This window comes from Megachile rotundata, chromosome 8, assembly GCF_050947335.1.
Source record: "Megachile rotundata isolate GNS110a chromosome 8, iyMegRotu1, whole genome shotgun sequence".
Classification (NCBI taxonomy): Eukaryota; Metazoa; Arthropoda; class Insecta; order Hymenoptera; family Megachilidae; genus Megachile; species Megachile rotundata.
In genome coordinates, this window is record NC_134990.1 from 8,134,502 (window position 1) to 8,149,033 (window position 14,532).

At 35.1% G+C, this 14,532-nt stretch overlaps 1 protein-coding gene across 2 annotated transcripts in view; it reads right to left on the reverse strand.

The window, feature by feature from the left end:
• nAChRa7 (nicotinic acetylcholine receptor alpha7 subunit) overlaps nucleotides 1–13,531 on the reverse strand; it is a 317,950-nt gene extending 304,419 nt beyond the window's left edge. The window contains exon 1 of one of the 2 annotated variants that reach the window (XM_076535177.1): nucleotides 12,708–13,531. In XM_076535177.1, the coding sequence (XP_076391292.1) occupies nucleotides 12,708–12,753 (46 nt within the window). In that variant the 5' untranslated portion in view covers nucleotides 12,754–13,531. The remainder of the gene's footprint in view (nucleotides 1–12,707) is intronic. The other variant, XM_076535178.1, reaches the window with a different exon arrangement.
• Nucleotides 13,532–14,532: the final 1,001 nt, after the last annotated feature.

Below are 14,532 nucleotides of genomic sequence, written 5' to 3' on the forward strand. Positions count from 1 at the left end.
TGGAATGAGGAAGACGAAGAAGAATAATGAAAAAAATTTCTTATTATGGAAGAAATAACCGTATTCCTTTGCCAAGAAGTTATTAATAACGTTACCTCTAAAAATATTGGCCCTAATTTTAATTGAAAAATTTTACACGGTTGTTTTGGGATGATATAAGGAACTTTTAATATTTATCCGGTTCAGTGAGAACGCTCGTTTTCATTATTGCTTTAAAATTTGTGGACTTTGCAATTTCTGCTGTTTCAAAGTTCTTAAATTTCCTTTGCGTTCAGTATTTAAGTTTTCAGCTCCGCTGCTTTCTGGGTTCACTAATTTTTTATTTTCTGTACGCTGTGACTTTTTTGCTGACTTCTAATTTTTTTATGTCGCGGATTATAACATTTTTTCATTTTTGTAATTTTTAATTATGACTTCTAATTTTGTAACTTCTGATCGCTAGAGTACGGTATTTTTTACATTTCACAACTTCTAATTTACTTTCTATGACTTCTAGTTTACTAACTTCTAATTTTTTATGTTCCTAGATTATGGAATTCAAAATAGTCTTTTAAGTTCTAGTTTGGTACTAAATTTCCTAATTTCTGATTTAACTTTACTGAAATTTTTACAGTTTGTAAATTCACTAGATTCAAATTCTGTACGTTTTCAAATTCATCAAATTCCCATTTTCCCACTTCCTAATTTTCAAATTGGTAAATTTCCAATTTTCCAATTTCTCAATTTTTCAATTTCTCAATTTTTCAATTTCTCAATTTCTCAATTTCTCAATTTCTCAATTTCTCAATTTCTCAATTTCTCAATTTCTCAATTTCTCAATTTCTCAATTTCTCAATTTCTCAATTTCTCAATTTCTCAATTTCTCAATTTCTCAATTTCTCAATTTCTCAATTTCTCAATTTCTCAATTTCTCAATTTCTCAATTTCTTAATTTCTCAATTTCTCAATTTCTCAATTTCTCAATTTCTCAATTTCTCAATTTCCCAATTTCTCAGTTTCTCAACTTCCCAATTCCCCATCTCTCAAATTTCCATCTCCCTAAATTATCAATTCCCTAAATTACCAATTCCCCAAATGTCCAATTCCCAATTCTCAAATTCCCAAATTGCCAAATTACCAAAATTCCTAATTACTAACTTTTCATATCTCAAATTCCTTAATTTCTAATTCCACAAATCCCCAAATTCCCTAAGTTCTAACTCCTCATATTCCCAAATTATACAATTTCCAATTCCTCATATCTTCGAATTCCCTGATTTCTAATTTTCCATATCTCAAAATTACTAGATTATTAAATTTCTATATATGAAAATTCCCTAGCTTCCAAATTTCCAACGCCACACATTTCTTAAACTTATGAAATTTAGCAAATTTCTCAAATTTCTTAAATTTTCCAAATTACTCAAAATTCTTCATCTTCTGAAATTTCTCAAAATTCTTCATCTCAAATTTTTCAAAATTCTTGACGTGTTAGAATTTTTGCCCAATTCTGAATCTTCTCAAACCTCTTAAATTTCTCAAACTTCTCAAATTTCCCCAATTTCCCAAATTACTAAAAATTCTTCATCGCCTCAAACTTCTCAAAATTCTTGACCTCTTTGAATTTTTCACAAGTCTCAAACTTTCCAAACCTCTTAAACTTCTCAAATTTCCCAAATTACTAAAAATTCTTTATCTTCTGAAACTTCTCAAAATTCTTCATCGTCTCAAACTTCTAAAAATTCTACACCTCTTCGAATTCCTCATAATTCTCAAGCTTCTCAAAATTTTACAAATTCCCTAAACCCAGATGCTCTAAAAATCAACAAGTACTCAGCCTCTTCACACTCGTCAAAAATACACACCATCCAAACAGAACCTCCAATATCTACCTCGAACCTACACTATCGTTTTATCCTCAATTCATCAACCCATAAACAAACTAAATCCCCCATCAGTTCAATAATAAACAAACCCCACCATCCCAAAAATTGAACACAATCATGCAATTACTCAAAGCAAGCGTTCGCAACAAATTACCCCAGCAGCACGCATCGAAGCGATCCGCAACGAAAGGGTTAAAGCCGCGGTATGAAAAGCGGCCAGCAGCTGGAAGCTTGTTTTCCCCTAGCATCTCTCGCCAGCGTTTGGCACAGTTTTCACTCTTGACGTGCATGATCGCGTCCGTCGAAAGAGCGGCGCCCGCGCAGCACGCCGCGCGAAACGGCACAGAAAGAGAGAGTACATGAAAGACGGCTATATACGCGACGGTGAGGAATCGGTACGCGTGTGTGGGAGCGCGATCGCGCGCGCAAGCTTGCAAGCATCGCGAGGGTGGCTCTGGTACACTGTCCTCCGCTTTTCAAGCGGGCAGCCGCGCGCGTTCGATACTCCGCTCGCGTACACCCACACACGCACGCCCACGACCACCCACACGCGTGCGACCGACGTTACGCACGCAGAGGGCAAGAGCGCCCCACGCGCGTGCAAACCCAACCGTTGCGCTGCGGAATCAAGTCCAGGCCAACGAAAACGCGACGACGCATCGACTGAATCACGTTGCAAATCTTTTTACGGTGTAACGATTTCGGGATTTTTGGATTTGGGGATTTGGGGGTGGACGTTTGAGGGTTTCGGGGTTTGAGGATCTAGTGATTTTTAAGGATTTGCAAGTTTTGAGAAAGTCGAGATTTTGGAATTGGCGGATTTGGAAATTTGGGGATTTGGGGGTGAACGTTTGAAGGTTTCGGGATTTAGTAAATCGAGGATTTGGGGATCCAGTGATTTTTATGGATTTGCGTGATTGGGGAGGTCACGATTTTGGAATTGGCGAATTTGGGGATTTGGGATTGAACATTTGAGGCCTTCGGGATTTGAGAGTTCAAGAATTTGGGGATCCAGTGATTTTTATAGATTTGCATGTTTAGGAAAGTAGAGATTTTGGAATTTTGCGGTTTTTGGGGTTTTAGGATTTGGGGATTTGAGGTTAAATGTTTGAGGGTTTCGGGATTTGGGAGTTCGAGGATTTGGTTATCCAGTTATTTTTATTGATTTGTGTATTTGAGAAGGTCGAGATTTATGAATTGACAGATTTTGGAATTTGGGGATTTGGTGTTGAACATTTGAGGGTTTCAAAATTTAGGAATTTGAGAATCCAGTGATTTTTCTAGATTTTCAAGCTTTGGAAAATTGAAATTTTGGAATTTGGAAATATGGGGATTTTCGAAATTTTCTACATAGAATTTTGGAACTCTCAAGCTTTTGAAGCTGTGATGGATTTTGGAATTATCGAATATATGAAAATTTGGATATTCTGAAATTTTCAAGTTTTTCAATTTGAAAGTTTACGATTTTCTAATGATCGAATATGACAATTCGCAGATTTTCAACATTTTTTATTAGAAAATTTGGAAATTTATGAGTTAGAATATTTATAATTTGAAAATTTGGAAATTTGGAGACGGGAATTTAATAATTTTGGAGTTTAAGAACTTACAAACTTAAAAATTTAAAAACGTAAAAGTTAAAGGATTGAACAACTTGAGAAATTGATATCTTTAAAAACTTAAAAAACTTAAGATCCTGAAAATTTGAAATACTTGAGCTAATTGAAATACTTGAAATACTTGAATTAATTGAAACTCTTGAAATATTTGAAATACTTGAAATACTTGAAATACTTGATGTACTTGGAATATTTGAAATACTTGAAACACTTGAGATACTTGGAATATTTGAAATACTTGAAATACTCGGAATACTTGAAATACTTGAAATACTTGAAATACTTGAAATACTGAAAACTTGAAAAACTTAAAAAACTTGAAATACTGAAAATACTTGAAATACTCGAAATACTTGAAAAACTTGTAAAAATTTAGAACTCAATTACTTGAATATTTGAAAATCTGAAAACCTCCAAACTTGAAAATCTGAAATTCTGAAATTCAAACTTGAAAGTTTACAAACTTATAAACTGGAAAATGTACAAGCTTGAAAACTTGCAAATTTACAATCTTATTACAATCTTCGAATCTTAAAATCTTGCAATCTCCAAAACCTACAATCTCCGAAATTTGAAAATGCCCTAAAATACATGAATTTTCGAATAAACGATACTTGAACATCTTGCAGAACTCTCGACACAAAATTGCCCGCAGAATACAGTCTCAGATACGTAATACCGAACACGTACCAGGGAACTCGCAACAGCCCTGATCACGAGCCCGCCATTCTACTCATCGACGCGTGTAAAGGGTCGTTCGCAATGTCGCGACGCGACGTGTTGCCAACGGGCTGATGCGATGCTCGAATACTGCTCGCTGAGAGCCCTAGCGAACAGAAAAGCCATTGCTCCTCGTCAGATCTGGTGAATCGAACTGGTGAGCCGCGTTCGCGTGTTTCAAATTGATGGCTCGAAGAGTATCCGACGTTATGGATTACTCAATGATGACTGATTATGTCCTAATGTGTCGATTAATGACCGCATTTCATCATTCGAGGTGTTCTAATGAAGAATACATTCTACTTGTCGAACTTTCTGTGAAAAAACTTGTTATTTTTATATCACTTCTCTTTGTAATATTAACTTATGTTACAATTTTTTACTTTCTGTTTTTATTATTACGAGTTTATATTATTACAAGTCGATTATTTGGGGATTTAGGGGTGGACATTTGAGAGGTTCGGGATTTGGAGATACAGTGATTTTTAAGGATTTGCAAGTTTTGAGAAAGTCGAAATTTTGGAAGTGGCGGATTTGGAAATTTGGGGATTTGGGGGTGGACGGTTGAGGGTTTCGGGATTTAGGGATACAGTGATTTTTAAGGATTTGCAAGTTTTGAGAAAGTCAAAATTCTGAAAGTGACGGATTTGGAAATTTGGGGATTTAGGGGTGAACGTTTGAAGGTTTCGGGAGTTGGGAGTTCGAGGATTTGAGGATCCAGTGATTTTTAAGGATTTGCAAGTTCTGAAAAAGTCGAAATTTTGGAATTGGCGGATTTAACATAAAAATTGTAATAATTGAGATACATCTAGTGATGTATTGACGGTATTTATTTGAAGATAGTCAAATATCTATGTTACAAATTTTTATGAATTTTTGTATTAATTTTTTTAGGATAATAGTACAGTATTTGATTCACTGTACTTCTAGTTTAAAAAGTAATTTCGAGGGAGCATCTGTTTTCTTCAAGATTATATTTTAGAAATGAGAACTTATCCTTTTTATGTAGATAGGCTTTTGTAATATTTGGGTTGAAAATTATGGCACGAAATTAATGAAGGTATATTTCATATATTTAGAAAAAATGAGACTTTTTATCCAAAGGTTTGAACAAATCTTTTAAACTATTTGTTCCAAGAAAATTGTAGTTTAATGCTTCTTCAAGGTAAATGTATTTCATTCACTTTCAAGTAGAGCAACTTTTGATCTGAAAAGTTTTGTATGAGGTGAATATTTAAGTGACATCTTCTAACAGAGATGTTCTGAATATATTATTTATATTGTACCAGTAATAAAAGTATGAATATAAATTTACTGCACATATTTATTATAAAAACCTGCTGTTTAATTTTCAAAGCCACTGTCAAGATCATCTCAAGGTTATTTTTAATCATCCAAATGTAAAAAATTTGTATTTAATATTTAATTGATCATTATGGACTTGAACATCACGTGTTCAACAATTAAAATCAATAACAATAAAATTTGTATAATAAATTAAACACAATTGAATAATGAAGAATATATCAAGCATAATTATTTACATTCGTGTAATTATACAACCGTGTAATTTTATAATTAAATTCACTAATTTTATACTCGATGAAGTAATTAAAGTTTCAAGGTACTAATAAAATAATAAAAATTGAAATAAATTATTGGGTCAAAGTACATATCTCAAAACTCTATTATACAAATTGGTCGGATAATTGAAAGCCTGTTTAATGGTAAACAAACATCATCAAAATCACGCGCGCATTTAAATTCATCGGAAATGAAGTCATTGTTTAGTGGGAATTTCGATTAATTTACAATGGCAGTTAATGGAAACCAATGCTGTTTATGTAATTACGAGTTATGGTTAATTGAAATAAATATCAGGAAAATTATACAACGTAGTGAACAAATTACAGTAAAAAGACTATAATTTTATTATAAATAGTTGTAGAATAGCAAATAACAAATTTATAGGTTCTAATATGTAGACTTTTTAAATGGTGTTTGACTTATGCAGGTTATTTCTACTTAACTGAAGGATATAAACAAATTAAGTGAAAAAATTTAACGTAGTGGACAAATTATAGTGAGAAAACTATAATTTAATATAAATAGTTGTAGCAGAACAAGTAAGAAATTTTTAAATTTTAAGATGTAGACTTTTTATATTATGTCTGACTAATGCAAGTCATTTCTACTTAACTGGAGAACTGCCACAGTGAAACGTATCGAGTTTAGTGCGACATATTCAGATTATGGTTATACAAACGATGTACTAAGGGTATAGCTATACTAACAAAGAGTGCTGCTATTTAATTTCTAACCTTTCACTCTCATTTTCTATAATTTACACATTTTATTTCGTATAATTCAGATTAATACATCAACCAGCAAAATGGCCGTGTCTTTCATCGATTACCTGATACCATTAATTTTAAATACTACACTAAATATTATATTATATTAAAAATAACAGTTTTAAGTTTTTTAACACCCTCATTCATTACAATTTTACCAGTGAAATAATAATTGTGCATTCATCATTATTGTTAAAAATAAATACACAAATTTTTAAAACTGAAACCGGACTATTATATTTCAGTTAAATTTTATTTCAGACTGAAACTAATTGTAAACAAGTGATTAACGGTTTATTCTCTTAAATAAAACGGTTGTAACAAAACAAGTGCTTCAATATTTTGTTCACGTCGATTTCATAACCGTTTTAAAATAAATTGTTAATTAAATTATGTATCTAATAATTTGTGAAGGTATAATGTACAAAAATTGTGAATTATTTATACAATTTATACAGTTTATTAAGTATGTTGTTTACGTTCTGTATTTGACTGTTTACGCAGTAAAGCAATCCGAAAGTTATATTTCAACATTGTCGATATTTTTTCGTATAAAGTGACTACATTTGCTTTTTATGACGATAAGACGAGAAAGGAAAACTGGCAGGTGATTTCTTATTAAGTTTATGTTTGTTCTGGTAGCCGCGAACGAGAGATAAGGGCTCCGGGTTTTACGACGTTTTACATGGATTGTAAAAGATCATGTCTTCGTTCTGCAGCTGGATATTTACGAGGGGGTGACGGAGAAATACGAAAGAGAATAGTGGAAGTAATCCACGAAATATCGTAAACGAACGGTATTTTATTTTGCTGGAATTTTATTGTAAAATAACAATTGAATTCGTGATCTTGCACTTCAATTTTTGTTCGATTTTTTTATAACAAATATTATTTACTTATAAGAATAAGTTGGTTGATTTAGCTAACTTGTAAGAATATATGTTTGATAACAGATACATTATTACATGACGCGTATGATAAGTTGGCATGTTAATCATGGGGACACACATTACTTTCAGCTGCCAAGTTAGTAGACACGTGTGATATGGTCACGTTAATTGCTAAAAATAGTATAATATTTTTGGTTCATATAATTTTACTGCATTACAATTTTACTACACAACAATTTTACTTACTACAATTTTATTTTACTACCACTTTACTTTACTACTACTTTACTACAATTTCACTGCAAGTATTAATACTACATTTTGCAAATTTGTATTATTTATACTTTTAATTTCAAATTATCTGACTTTCTTATTTTTCACGTTGTAATTCTCAAAATTTATAATTTTATACTTCTTCAGTTAAGACATTGAAGATCTCAAAATATATACTGTTATAGTACTTTATTTATCATACTGAAATTCTCAAAATTTATAATCTTACACTTCTTCATTTATGACATTGAAGGTCTAAAAATCTGTAACGTTATACTACTTTATTTATTACATTGAAATTCTCAAAATTTATAATTTTATACTGCTTCATTTATGACATTGAAGGTCTAAAAATTTGTAACGTTATACTACTTTATTTATTACCTTGAAATTCTCAAAATTTATAATTTTATACTACTTCATTTATGACATTGAAGGTCTAAAAATTTGTAACGTTATACTACTTTATTTATTACCTTGAAATTCTCAAAATTTATAATTTTATACTTCTTCATTTATGACATTGAAGGTCTCAAAATTTGTACTGTTATACTACTTCGTATATCACATTGAAATTCTCAAAATTAATAATTTTATACTTCTTCATTTACCACATTAAAAGTCCCAAATTTAATAATTTTATACTTCTCAATTCATCACCTTGAAATTCCCAAAATTAATATCATACAAGTTTACAATATAACATTCCCAAACTTATAAGTACCTCATCGATAAATTTTGTCTTCTGCTTCTTTTCAATCATACAAAAGAATGATTTTGTTATTATGTTTCGTTATTAGAGAAACGTAGTTGAATAATCTCTGTATTCTTTGTTAATGATAATCATTTTCATGTGATGATTCAGCATAGCCTGAAATTGGTATGCTTAGCATTCTGTTGGTCAGCTCATGTTTCACACGCAGTGGATGTCTCATGCGTGTACACATGTGTACAAACTGTATGTGCATTGTATATTGTACATATGTGCTTGAAATCTTGTTAGGAAATTCATAGATGTACGCAGATATCGAAATTAATCAATGTATTGGTAAATCTATACCCAAAACAAAATTTATTAATTCGTACATTTTTTAATTTATAAATTTGAGGGTATGGTTAATTGCAAATTTGGAAATTTTCAAGTTTAATTATTTGGAAATGGAGTGTTTTAAAATTGGGTTATTTTCAAATTTTTTAATTTGGAGATTTGATTTAAGTATTTGGAAATTTAAGGAGTGGTGGTTTCAATGTTTGGAAATTTGGAAATTTGGTCATTTGCAAATTTGGGGGTTGGAAATTCGATTATTTAGGTATTTGAGAATTGAGAAATTCGGTCATTTAGAAATTGGGGAGTTTAGAAATTTAATCACTTAGAAATTTGGAAATTTAGGAATTTCATCATTTAAAATTTTGCGGGTTGGAAATTCGATCCTAAATAATTTGATAATTGAGAAATTTGATCATTTGGAAATGGGACAATTTAGAAATTTAATCATTTAGAAATTTGGAAATTTAGGAACTTCATCGTTTAGAATTTTGAGGGTTGAAAATTCGGTCATTTAGGTATTTGATAATTGAGAAATTTGGTCATTTGCAAATTAAAGTTTATAAATTTAATCATTTAGAAACTTGGAAATCTGGAAACATGGTAGCATAAGTATTTGATAATTGAGCAATTTGGAAATTTAGAAACTTAACAATTTAGGTATTTAGAAATTTAATTTCAAAGTTGTGGGGGTTGAAAATTAAGATCATTTAGATATTTCAAACTTTAGAAGTTCAGCCACTTAAACATTTGAAAATTCATAAACTCAATAGTATAAAACTTGAGAAATTTTAAAGTTCGTTAAATGAAAAATTTAGAACATCAATTATTCAATAATTTCCTACTTCAGACACAACTGTTCAAAACCAAAAATAGTTTATAATTCATAAACAATACCATAACCAGGAAATGCAAAATTCAAAAATTCAGAAATCAAACTCCGAATGATATATTAAATCACACGCCCCATTTGCAGCGTTCAAAGAACCACCCTACCACAACAGAACCCTTACATAAAACATACAAAACTGATTTGAAAGACTACAACACAAAAGCCTCCATAACAAAAAGAGTTTCCTCAATTATTCCTCGAAATTGAGTTTCGATTTTTCAAATCCACCGATGTCAACGTTCACACGCAACATTTCACCTAACCTAACTTTTTCCTTCGTTTCGTAGAATACAGGTCTACACAAAATCGCGTGGGTGAACGTCGATTTCTCGGGAACCTTTTCTCACGCCCACGTTTGTCGTCGATTGTTGTATTTGTATGTAACAGAGGTCGAAGATCAAGGCGACGATGTCTCAATTAATCAAACATGTTACGCGAAACAGAATAAACAGATCCCTAACGGTCACGGTCTTCGACATCGTGTCAATTAACCTTTTCAACTCCGTACACCCGTAAGCCTCGTTCAAATTAGTCAAATTACTCGAATTCGAGTAACGAGTCAAGTCTTTTGATGTCCTTTGAGCTGACTTCAAGTAGGGTGTAAGATGTTGTTGAAACCTCTTTTACTTTCTTTTTACTTGCAATTTTCCTGGAGGAGTTTTATTTACTTATCTTCTTAATTAATTTTAGTGTTATTCATACATGTAGCAAGAGTAATATATGTTCATACGGTGGTTTGAACATATGTAATTTTTGGACAAGCAACATATGAACCTAACATATACATTTGTAACCAATTCTTGTAAGATAATTCATAAGATAATTCATCATTTTAGTGGTCATTCATACATGTAGCAGGAGTAATATACAATGTTCATATGGTGGCTTGAACATATGTAATTTTTGGACAAGCAACATATGAACCTAACATATATATTTGTAGCCAATGCTTGTAAGATAATTCATAAGATGATTGATAATTTTAGTGTTATTCATACATGTAGCAGGAGTAATAAATAATGTTCATATGGTGGCTTGAACATATGTAATTTTTGAACAAGCAACATATGAACCTAACATATACATTTGTAGCCAATTCTTGTAAGATAATTCATCATTTTAGTGGTCATTCATGCATGTAGCAAGAGTAATATACAATGTTCATATGGTGGCTTGAACATATGTAATTTTTGGACAAGCAACATATGAACCTAGCATATATATTTGTAGCCAATTTTTGTAAGATAATTCATCATTTTAGTGGTCATTCATGCATGTAGCAGGAGTAATATACAATGTTCATATGGTGGCTTGAACATGTGTAATTTTTGGACAAGCAACATATGAACCAAACCTACATATTTCTAACCTATTCCTGCAAGATAATTCATAAAATACATATTTTGTTATTATCAGGCATCTATTCTCCTCATTCTCAGGGTCCTTATGACCCCAGAAGATTATGAGTCTAAAAATACCTCTACTTTAAGATGTTTCTTCCCCCCAACGAATGTAACAATACACCACAATAAATTTCACAACAAAATTAAATTTCAAAGTTTGATTCTGGTATATATATGAAATGTGAAGTAAGATTAAAATCTTAGTACCGAAAGCGCATTGTTCCGAGAAGTCTAAGAATGATCGCGTTCTATGTTTTGTTGACAAGTACTTCCGGCGGGGTTTACCAAACAGGTTACCGCGGGAAAAGAAAACTCGCTTGAAGCGTGTCGCGACGAAATTTAACAAAAATACCCCGTCAGATGAGTGTGCAAATATTTAGACTGCGGTGATTTCGTGACGAGTGTGTACGTTCAGTCTGTGAGCAAAAATCAGCGTGTTAACGAGACGCTGCGAGCACGTCACGCAGAAAACGTCGCTGATTACGTCAATTTCGAATACGTTTATACAACGAGGATACACTTTGGTGCGAAAATCAGCGCGGGTCTTCAACACCTGCCTAGGTAAACGAACTTTGAACTTGCCTCGAGGTACGCCATCTTTAATTATTTACTATTTCGTTACTACTCAAATTGAGATTTATAGCTTTTATTTATTACTTGATTTTCAGGTATTTAGGATAGTTACGATTATTTTAGTTTCATACATAATTTTGTCACATACTGACATTCAGAATGTTAGAGTCAGCCTGTTTTTTTTTATTGTTTGTTAGTTAATTCTATATGTATTTTGGGCTCTAAATTCATAGCTGTTTTAGGACTTGTCAAAACAAACAGTTGAGGAAACAAACTTGTTCTTTTTAACGTTTTCAATATAAATATATGAATATTTGGACAATTTCATACCGTCTACTAAAAACGTAAACAAATAACAATATTTTAAAAAACTGATAACGATATTAATTCATTAATAACGATTTAATTGAACATTTCTGTATCAAACATATAAACAAATTAAAATATTCTAAAAAACTTATGAGATTAATTTACTGATGAAATGAAAGTTTTATAATTCTATGAAAACTGAGCTTTCTCATATAATTGAACTTTTCTAGCGTAAGACATATAAACAAATGCTCGAGTTCCATTGACCTAAAGATATATTTGAAAAGAGGCTATCAACATTGATAGATATAAATCCTGAATTTCGATCTGTCCACTATCGCGCGTAACAGTTGGACGTTTAAGATCACCTTGGCAGACATCATTATTCAAGAGGGAAGATTCATCGGTCCCGGTGCTCTCGGTATTGTCGCGACTTAAAGCGTTAAAGGTTGTCCTCGATGCCGAACAAAACCGTTCTCGTATGCAAATCCCTACGGCTCGACCTACTACACAGAGCCCCGTCTCGTGCGTTCGCGTCACATTACTGTCACACTGTAGAAACAAAAAAGAGGAAACAAAAACCACGACGGTTCAAACAGCACATCTCCGCAAAGGCAGACAGAGTCAATAAGAGAGGAAACGGTTAAAACGCGTACTAGAAAAGAAAAGGAAAACAACCATCCACGTGTGCGAAGACGTGGTCGACGAGGTCGAAACTCGCGCTAAGCATCCGTATAAAGAAAGAAACGAAGAGCCGGACTCACCGGATGCAGCCAGGGCTATAGCCGCCATGAGAGTCCAACGTCTCATGTTTGCACGATTGAGGAATCGGAGCAACTCGCTCCTTCCTCGATCACCACCACCTCCACCACCACCGGCTTCTTCTCCGCCTCCTCCACCTCTTCACTGTTCGGTTGTCCTCGCACGTGGCCGCGAACACGTCGAGCAGCAGGTATCAGCCGAGAAATGACCGCAGGCACTCGAAATGATATCCCTCCGAAGGAGAACGATCAACCGGACCGGGATGTTCAGGGTCCACCTAGACGTACGTGGCTGGGCCACGCGAATCGCATCGTTTCCGCTCTACCAGGGGCACGTGACAGCCTTCGAGGACCTGCAGCGTGTCCCTGCGCGTACACCATGCACGCACTAAGCTTCAGCAACGTTGTGCCCTGCTGCGGCATCGTCGGGCACCGAGGACATCTCTTCGTCTCCGTAGGTCCGCAGCTGACTTGGTACCCGGCCGGACGTCCTCCCCCGGTGTTGTCGGGTTAAACCGAACCCAGCTACACAACGACGACGATCTCCTCCGGTCGTGGCACACGGCTACGCGTCCCCGAAGAGCTCGTTCGACCGAGTCCCGATCAGTTTTTCCGCGCCGCCCGATCCCCGCCGATTCCCAGAGCGCGTCTGACCGTCAGCACCGTGACTCCCGGAGCACGGTTAACATCGTAAACCCGATTCCCTCGAGATTGATCGACCGACCGCGAGTGCACGGATCTCTGGCCAAAGTGTCCTCGAGTTCCTTCCGTGTCTGTTGTCAGATGCGCCCTCGCCGGCGACCAACGCTGGACTGATTTTCATTTGGCTGCAGCGCCGCGCGGTATCGCCGCCTCGGCTCTCTTTGGCGCTAGCGCCCTGTGTGGCCTACCGCCACGGCCTCTGTCCTCTCTGTTCAACTAACCTGGACCCACTCTGTCCCTTCTTTCATCCTTGTTCGGTGCACGCGCTACCTCTCTCGTTCTTTCGCCGCTCTCTGTCCGTCGTTCTCGTTCACCCCTGAACGGCCCACATCCGCGCATCGTGGGGTGGCATGGTATACCATGCGGTACAACCCCCTTCCGCCGTGCTCGTCAGCTTTGCCCTCTTCGTCCCCCTCTGCTATAGTGCATGCCAACATCGCCGGAGAAGAGAGAATCGTTACTATGGCGAGATCAATATGATAGGACGGCGCATGCCTCGGTATCCTTATACTTGAACCCTTCGCGACTCCTCTCGCTTCCTCTACTCGCCTCCTCTTCCTCCGGCTTGCGAGACCAAACTCTCTCGCTCTGTCCGACTCTCTCGCTCCAACTTCACGGTTTTCCCCTCGTCGCTTTTCATCCTCTACCCTCCGAGGAGGAGAAGGCGGTGTGCCGGAGCGTAGGTGAGCGCCGCGTTGACTTAAGTCGCTTCAGTCAACAGAGAACCGTATGCGGGAGGATATCGTCTTCCCTGAGTCCTCTTAACACCTCGATGCTCCGATTCGCCTTTGTGCCCGGCTCCATTTCGAATCCTTTCTTCGTACGCGAACCACCGTGACCCGGTCGTCACCGAAAGAGCAACAGACAGACCCACAAATCATTCCTACGGGACACAGATACCGCTGTCAGATCGATCTTGATCTCTTCGCGACACTCTTCCGGATCCTTTTTCACCGAAGTTTTAGGCTGCTTTTTTGTGAACGGCGATTTTACTCGATACGCTGATTTTTTTTTTATATGCCCAGTGTTCGAAATGAAAGTTTATTTCGATGGAAATAATGAATGCGATTGATTGTGCATTTTTTTAGCTGTTGTCAGAGATATTTGATATTCCAATTATTTGGGT